The sequence below is a fragment of the Armigeres subalbatus genome, chromosome 3 (genome assembly GCF_024139115.2).
Source record: "Armigeres subalbatus isolate Guangzhou_Male chromosome 3, GZ_Asu_2, whole genome shotgun sequence".
In the NCBI taxonomy this organism is placed as follows: Eukaryota; Metazoa; Arthropoda; class Insecta; order Diptera; family Culicidae; genus Armigeres; species Armigeres subalbatus.
The window spans coordinates 314240305-314249417 of NC_085141.1; the positions used below are offsets into that span (position 1 = coordinate 314240305).

The 9113-nt window shown below is 37.1% G+C and overlaps 2 protein-coding genes across 2 annotated transcripts; both read right to left on the minus strand.

Annotated features, from left to right (window-relative positions):
• Positions 1-1451: 1451 nt before the first annotated feature.
• LOC134222664 (uncharacterized) lies at positions 1452-4023 on the minus strand. Its single transcript, XM_062701824.1, has 2 exons — positions 4009-4023; positions 1452-2687 (listed from the first exon to the last, which is right to left on the minus strand). Exons 1-2 carry the CDS (start codon positions 4021-4023, stop codon positions 1452-1454), a joined length of 1251 nt encoding a protein of 416 aa, XP_062557808.1.
• A 2178-nt stretch (positions 4024-6201) lies between these two features.
• LOC134222665 (uncharacterized) lies at positions 6202-7568 on the minus strand. The gene is made up of 2 exons (XM_062701825.1): positions 7163-7568; positions 6202-6910 (listed from the first exon to the last, which is right to left on the minus strand). Exons 1-2 carry the CDS (start codon positions 7566-7568, stop codon positions 6765-6767), a joined length of 552 nt encoding a protein of 183 aa, XP_062557809.1. The 3' UTR covers positions 6202-6764.
• Positions 7569-9113: the final 1545 nt, after the last annotated feature.

Genomic DNA, 9113 nt, shown 5'->3' on the forward strand with positions numbered 1-9113 from the left:
TATACGATGAATTTGGCGAGTGAAATAATTAACAGCATCATCTACACAGACGTCAATCTCGATGGGTGACCAGTCAATACATGAGATAGCATCACAAATACTATCATAATCAGCTCGGCGGTAGTCGTACATTTGGTGCACGTCAGAAGCATCGTCAAACGTAAACAGGCCCGGAAGGTTGACGACTATGTCCAGAGCGGGATGGTCAGCATCCAGGTAGATGAGAGGTTCGATGGCTTCGGAAACGGTGCAAGTAGATTTAGCTGCATCGTTGGCGAGGACGAGATCCAGAAACCGACCATTTCTGTTAGCCACTCCATTAAGCTGAGTCAAGCAATTGAACGAAAAACCATCGACCAATGCGGAGCTACTGGTGGACAAAACAGATTGAGGGTTCACATGCATAAACCCGTCTTCCGATGCAACCCATTCCAAGTTCGGTTGATTATAGTCTCCTAGTTGCAAGACGAAGTCATTGAAGTCCAGGTTGGAACTAATAGAGCTAAAAGAGTTCATGTGATCCCGAATACAATTTATGTCGCTACGCCGGTCTGGAGGTAGATATAATACTCCTATGCTAACCAATCGATCGGCCGTAGAAATTCTAATCCATAACTGCTCCAATGCAATGCTTGTCAATGTAGAGTCAACGTAGCTATTCCAGCGTGTTGAGACTGCTATCAAGACTCCTCCTCCGCGAGACTTAGTACTGTTAGCTGAATTACGATCTGTACGGTAAACAGCAAACTTAGGACCGAATAGCTGTATGCCGAGGATGTGTTCGTCTAGCCAAGTTTCCGTCAAAACAATTACGTCGTAGTCACATTCACTAGCAGCCAGAAAGAAAGAGTCCACCTTAGTACGGAGGCCGCGCACATTCTGGTAGTAGATGCGCAAGGCATGAGCCGGTAATTCACCAGACGAAATGGATCCTCTGACCGGCAGGCAATTGTTAGATACGTTGGATGATATGGCAGGCTGCTCGTGGTTGGAATCAGCGTCTACTGGCTGGATACTGGAAGTAACATATGTTACCGGAAGAGAATTGTTCTGGACGATATTGTACTTGCCTGCAATAACGGTTTGGAAGCCCTCCGTGCCAGACTCAATTACAGGACCGGGATGACTGCGGAGCGCTGGCTGGAGTGGCTCGACTGCAATGAGCGGATTGAGGGCTTCCATTGAGCTAGCAGGCGTGCATCCCGGTGAACGGTTGATTATTTGGATCCTAGATGTGTAGTTAAACGGCAGTTCGGACGGGAGAGTGGAATCATCCATGGCTTCACTAAAAACCGGAGAACTTTCAGACAGAAAAGCGTTCATTGATGGTTGATACTTGCCAGAAAGAGGAGTGCGGAAGCCCCCGTTTCCAATCTCAAACACAGGACCAGGACGGCTGATGATCGTAGGCAGAAAGGGCACGACTGTGTTGAGTGGATTAGGGGCTTCCTCTATGCTTGTGGCACTTGTGCGCCCACTGATAGCTCAGCGAAAAACGTTCCCACAATGCGCAATGGAACTTCACTTCCATAACCTTTTATAATATCGGCAGCTCCTCTCTGCATTTCTTGTACAACAACTCTATGCTGTTTAAGCTTTTCCCATTCGCTTGACGTAATCAAGTTAACGTCGGATCCAGAGTCTACCAGCATGTTCAGAGATACTCCACCCAGCTTGAATTCCAATGTATTGGATTCCGATCCGAAATAAAAACAATAATATGGTTTTCGTTTCGTTTCTTCATCCATGTCCTGTGTATATGCTTCTCCAGCGGCTGATACATTAGAAACAGCTTCGGTATCTTCCACGAGCATAACCTTTTTCGGATTAGCGACCATTGCGGATGATGATCGTTTTCGACAAACTGCTTCGAAATGACCCTTGCGTTGACACCGACGACATGTTTGATTTCGTGCTTTACACTCCGTGGATGTAGCAATGTGTCCCTTGGTACCGCAGTTATAACATGTCACTTCACGAAAATTCTTCTCATGCCTGGTGACTGTTCGCCTTCGATTTCCTCTGTTAACCGGATATTTCTTTTCTTTGCTCTGTCTTGATTCAACCTGGAATGCCGACCCAGATTGACCTTCTTTGCTCGTCAATGAGCTAAGGTCTTTAACCTGTTGCTCAACGCCTTCCATCATTGAACCCATTTCTTCTACTTCAGCCAATGTTACATCTTTCTGCAGGATTCTCCGCCGCAGTTCCTCTGAGGCACATCCTTCGACTATGATATCCACTACAAATATCTCGGTCAGTACACTTCTTACATCCACTGCGTATCTTTCCAAGCCACAATCAGCTAACTGCTGTCGAATACGCATAACAAAATGAGCAAATCTCTCATTCTTTTCTTGACGTATTTTTCGCAGACGACATCTCTCAAGGATGTACTGACGACCCGGTTCAAAAAATTCATCAAATTTTTCTATAGCAACATCGTACCAATTTTGTTGCGTCGAAACCAAAGGTAGTTTATCAACATCCGGCAAGTTTGCATAAACTCGTTGCAGTTGCTTGCCCCCAAAGTGCAGCAACTTAGCTCTCATGACCTTCTGATCCGAAATACTAAACGCTTCGAAATAAATTTCTAGAGCTGTTTTCCAACTCTTCCACTCCTTAGCCAACTGATTCCGTTCGATTTCTTCGCACCGAAATGGGCAAACCGGCCGAGTGTCATCGATCTGAAAATGACATAAAAACATGGTTCTGGAGTCACCCACTTCTCAACTGATTTAAATATCAGATATATGATTGCATTTTATTACATTTCTTTCGCTCATCAAACACACATAAATGGCACCTCGATGCCAACAAATTCAAGCAGGCTCTCAAGACTGCATAGTGCATAAGCTTATCAAACTTATCCCATTATATACTCCTCAGAGTATAATTTGTAAACTAATGATAGACTTCTCAAAGTCAAATCAACATGCAGGCACTGTTTTGGCTTTTCAAAACTTATTCCACTAGATATTCCTTGTGCATTGCGTAACAATAATTGGCTCCTCAAAGCCGAACCTACTCATAGGTACTCCGGACTGTGTAAGCTTCTCAAAGCTACTTACTTATACACACTCCTCAGAGTGAAACTTCTATCTGTCTCTATTATCATCTTGCTCTCAAGCCTCCAATAACTTCTCGAAGTTAGCCATATCTGCACTCCTCAGAGTAACAGACCCGTTGACTTCTCGAAGCCAATTTCCCAGGAAAAAAAATCAGAAAATCACCGATCCTCATTAATTGATCGATCATATTTATATATTCATTTATTTATTTATTTATTTTATAAAAAATAATACATCAATTTTAGTTTCAATAGAAAGAAAAACGAAAGTAAATTTCCACCCACCAGTATCAAAATGTATTCGCTTTATTTCACTGATTAAACAAAAATGCATTCCAATTATAGAATCAAAATCCCACGGGCGAGCGGAATAATTCCTCTCAAACAAAACAAAGAAAAACAGCAGCTATCCTACCACTTCCAACAACTATTCCCCACTTTACAAACTCCTCAACAAATGCATTTGCTCTCTGCGCTTCCCATCCACCACAGTCAAATGAATAAAAAAACACAATAATGAACCGTCTCTCACTTTCCCTGTCCCACAGCACTCCATGGTGTGAGCAAAGATAACCTTATTCTCGGCCGCTGTGGGTGCTACGCCACCAACTTGCGAAAAAAAAACACATGCGATCATGGCAACCAATTTTATTCTTGCTTTTTTTCTTATTTCTTCCACTTACCAGCCTCTCCATCCTCGTCGCCAAATGTAGAATATTCGGATCCTTATTAAAACACTCACTCTTAATTTCAACACTTAATTTATTCCCTTAAAATAATCGCACTTTTATTCCGGTACACGGTCCCACGTCCGGTCACTACCGATTACAAGCACACACTCCCCGAGCATTTCTATCCTTTCACTCTCATTCTCTTTCATTTTCGTTAAACGCCGCTCGTTGTCGACCGACAACCGAGGGGTTCTTTACTACACTTACCCCCATTTGACCCATTGTAACCCCCGACGACGGTAGCTTTGATTTTGACTAAGCTAGCTTAGTTCGTTAAAGCACCAGTCTAGCGTACTGTAGGGTCATGGGTTCGAGTCCCATCGAAGGGAAAGTGGTTATCTCCAATGCATTTTCCAAATCAATATCTTCCACATAACGCACATATGAGTTTTCACAACATTGTAAATCATCTATCTATCTTCCACAACAACAAAGTTGGCATTTGTACGACCGCGCATCACTCAAGAATAGACAAGCCAATTTTTGCTAATTTATATCCCATTTCTTTATCTAATTACGAGAAAAAATGTTAAGATGAAATGGAATACTTTAAAGATCAATGCCCAATCTTTTCGTTGAGATGGTTTTTCGTACAATTTTGCAAGATTTTTTTCAATTTTGATCAATTTTGTTATATATATATACAGCGATTCCACGGGAAAAGAATAGAGTTGAAAAAAAAAGTTGTCCAATTTGATATAGGGTTACCAGAAAAATCGCTATTTTTCGAAATTTTTTATTTTTAAAAAATCATAACTTTTGAACCACTGGATCGATTTGCAATATTTTTTTATGGATAGAAAGCTTATTACTTCTAGTTCATACTAAAATTTTTGGTTTGGTGTATTGGTGTACTCAAATTTGCTAAAATGGTCAAAATATTCGTTCTTTAAGATTTTTTAAATATTGGACCACAACGACTATATATTTTTATATTTTTTTATGAAAATTCAAATATTTTTACATAACATATCAAAAAATTAGAAATGTTCATCGAGCCGTTTTTGAGTTAAATTTTTTTGAAAATTTCAAGTTGTCTGCCCATACACACATGGAATGAGCATAATTTTCCATCACTTCAAAATAACTGCGGGAATCATTCTGTTGAAGTTATCAAACTTATTCCTAATAAATTCATGATAACCATGTTTACAAATCTAGTTTTATTTGTGAAGTAATGTACCTATCAAAAGTAGGGGAGGCTTGTCCAATTCTGACCCCATTAAATGTAAGAACTATAAATCACCCTCAAATTGTTTAAAAGCAGAGACCAACATTGCTAGGGTTTACTCAACCATGGTTTACGCTTTAACTGGAACCACAATGGTCCGTTAGCGTCCTAATTCAGCATGAGTGCTCATAAGGGTTGCAGAGGCACTCATGCCGAATTTGAGTGGTAGCGTAAACCACGACTGAGTAAACTTAACTATTTTGAATTATTCCACAAAAGGGTCATTTTGAGTGAACCGAACTGAAACTAGAATATATTTTTTTTTAGATTTAGATTTTTTTATTAGAATCTTGGCTCTGCTATATTGAGGAATGGTAGCTCAAATCTCAAAGCTTTAGACTACAAGCAATGGTTTTCTCTGATTACCTTCAATTATAACTCAGCATTTAATTTGATTATTTTTATTTTTCATACTTCATCAAAAAAAATATTACATAGCAAAATTCTTACAATTTTACACACTTTTCTTCATCTGAAAACGAAAACCGTTTCACGATAATGTAATTTTCATTTTGTGGCTTAAAGTAATGAAACGATTGTGTCCCAGTGATTTGTTTTACACGTGTATAAAGTTCCACTCTGCTTTAAGACCGAAGTCTTTGTACATGTGGCACAAATTGAAAGCAGTCATCTTATTTTTGTATTGACTGCCTGATCCATCAGAAAAAAAAATGGATATTTTTCAGGTAAGGTAGCTTTTTTTAAATGAAATTCACACAATTTGTTATTAACAGCCGAACGGCAACATGGTTATGTTTGGTAAATTCTGCGATTGCTATGAAGCTTGTAAACTTTAAATTTTGTGCTTCATCCTTATAATATATGGCAAAAGGATGGATTGTGCATTGAGCGTTTGCCCAATGAAAACCTTGTATAGCGTCCTGAATAACAAAAGAGTAATTTTCAGAGAAGTCAGCAATTATAATGCAATCAGTTGCATCCAAATTAATTTTAAGTTGTTTTAAGTAGTTTCCTTGTTGCTCTGCAATAAAATTATGCGGAGATAATTCGCTTAATTTTTCTAAAAATGTTTCCACATACTCTTCTGCATCCATTCGCATTGAATTTAAATGACAACGATATGTTTGCTTCCATTGTTTAAATTCTAAGGAATCGATATTTTCAAGAAAATTCATCAGGTCATTCTGCAGTGTCTGCGTACCCGGGCAATGATCACAGGTTTTCAACCAACATTTCTCTGTAGGATTTTCACAAAGTATTTTAAAAAACAAGTCATGATACGTTTTTAAATGGTTATGAATAAGTTTCTTGTCCTTAAGGGTTTTAAACATTAATTTAACATTCTGATGATAAATGCATACGCAGACAGTATGCGTTCCCCTTGAACCAGCTAGAATATAATTTTTTGGGCGGCTGCTGGAAAACATTAAAAATCCAATTTTAAAAGTAAAATATTGCTCTTTGAAAATTGAATAAATTTCACGAAGGTTACATAAAAGTAACCTCCGCTGTACATGCACTTTTTCTCCTGCCATATTTTCAATAACGAAATCCTTTTTCTCAGGACATGCTCTGCTTATCTCGTCACTATTATAAAAGTCCCTAACTACAGTTAGAGTATCATCGCTCAAAGTCAACATATTTACTCTGGTCTCCGGTGTGCTGATAAAACCTTTTTCAATCTGTAATTTCTTTGCACGTTGAGCAGTTCGTTGCGAAACACCGGATTCTTGCATGATTTTGTATGCAGTCCAGGATTTGGGAAGGGAAGTTAGAATCCTATATCGATCGTTTCTGTCAGATATTTCATCAAATTTGCCTTCATTTGTTGAAGAATTTCCTGACCGTCTCCGGGTTTCTGGGCACCAGCACTACCAATTGATTCAGCACTCGTTGATTCCAAAGAAAACAAAGATTCTGAAAACAAGATGGAAAAATAACTATTAGTTAGGAGCATGTTTCTTCATATAATGCAATACATATTGTATTCGATTATTTTATTTTGTTGCATGATAGGCAACTGCTCTACAAATTGAGCTACTAGGTCGGATTAGGTAAGATTATACGGAACTGATGTTTTTTCAATTTTCTGAATAATCGAGTACAACTAGTATAACGTAGCAAATCATGATGTCTGAATGAACAAAAAGAAGAGATTATTCTACTTACCAACACTAGGAAGAGCGTCAATTTCCGATGATCCAGCGGCATTGGGATCGATTATTTCGAAACCACCATTATTGATGTTTGCTGGTGCGGCGAAATTGTTCACTCTAGATGGTCCCGCCACGGCGAAATTATTGGTGCCTGATGGTCCGGCAACGGCGAGATCATCAAGTTTCGATGGTTCAGAAACGGTGAGTTCTTGATTTTCACATTCTATATTAACTGCACTTGGAGCTGCTGGCTCGTGTCCTTTCTTGATAATGCGATAAAATCGGCAATAGCAGGTATTACAAATGTAGGAACAGCTTTTATCCAATTTTATTCTCCTTTCCGCTGCATAATCATACAGTTTAGGAGTAAGTTTCCTGTAACAATTACTCCAAACATGGCTTGAGCATTCGTGCTTCATTGTATTAAACGTTTCTTCAGTAAGGCAACTGGACAATTTCACTGATTTTCTTGACTGACATATACTTTATCTTATAGACCACTTTAAATAGTCCCTTTGGGTATCATTTAGGTAGAGTGAACAAGGAAAAGGAGACAGATGAATCATAATCAAAAAAGAAAATACAATGAATTACCTGCATCAAAAATATTGAAAACATATAAACAAAGCAGGTTACCTATTGTATGGATCGCTGAAAACCAACCTTTTTGAAAAACGACATATTGCTTTGCCGATTTTGGAGAATGAAGTCATCAATAACAACACCAGACTATTCCGATTGAATTATTTTCAACTATTGCGATTCGTAAATTCTTCTAATAAACGAGACCTCTTGAATAACATTTTCATACTTTTGATTTAATTTGAGCTATTGGAAATAGTGGAGAATAACGTTCATTCCATATGTGTATGGGCAGAAAACTTGAAATTTTCAAAAAAATGTAACTCAAAAACGGCTCGATGAACATTTCTAATTTTTTGATATGTTATGTAAAAATATTTGAATTTTCATAAAAAAAAATATAGAAATATATAGTCGTTGTTGTCCAACATTTCAAAAATAAAAAAAAACGAACATTTTGACCATTTTTGCAAATTTGAGTACACCAATACACCAAACCAAAAATTTTAGTAAAAACTAGAAGCAATAAGCTTTCTATCCACAAAAAACATTGCAAATCGAGTGGTTCAAAAGTTATGATTTTTTTGAAAATATAAAAATCGAAAAATAGCGATTTTTCTGGTAACCCTATATCGAACATGGTCACCCTAATAAAAAAATAAAAAAATACGAGTCTAATTATTTTCGATGAAGAACATACCAAGCGATTTTGAGCAAAATTGGACAACTTTTTTTTTCAACTCTATTCTTTTCCCGTGGAATCGCTGTATATATATATATATATATATATATATATATATATATATATATATATATATATATATATATATATATATATATAACAAAGTTGGCATTTGTACGACCGCGCATCACTCAATGCTCAATTTTTGCTATATTATATCCCTTTCTTTTTGAAAAAAAAAATGACAATCGAAATAAAATCTCTCCGATGAAATGGTTTGTCGTGCATTTTGTATGATAATTTCAAATCATGTCATCTAAGTTGACATTATCATCAGATAACGGAAAGATCGATTTTGGTTATTTTTGGTTTGGCTACTAAACTAATAAAATTAATAAATTAATAAATAAATTAATGAATTAAAAAAAAATATCATGATAAAATAATGTCAAAAAAAGGAAAAATTATTTTAAAAAACCGGTTTGTTTTTTAAATAAATTGTGTACGTAAAAAATATATCAGCAAATTGATCAGTTTTGGGCGAGACAACAACAACAAAGTTGGCATTTGTACGACCGCGCATCACTTAAGAATAGACGGTCTAGCTTTTATTAATTTATATACGTTTGCTTCTTCTATTTACGATGAACGAAAAACTAAAACCAATCTCTTTGGTGAAATGGTTTTTCGTACATTTTGT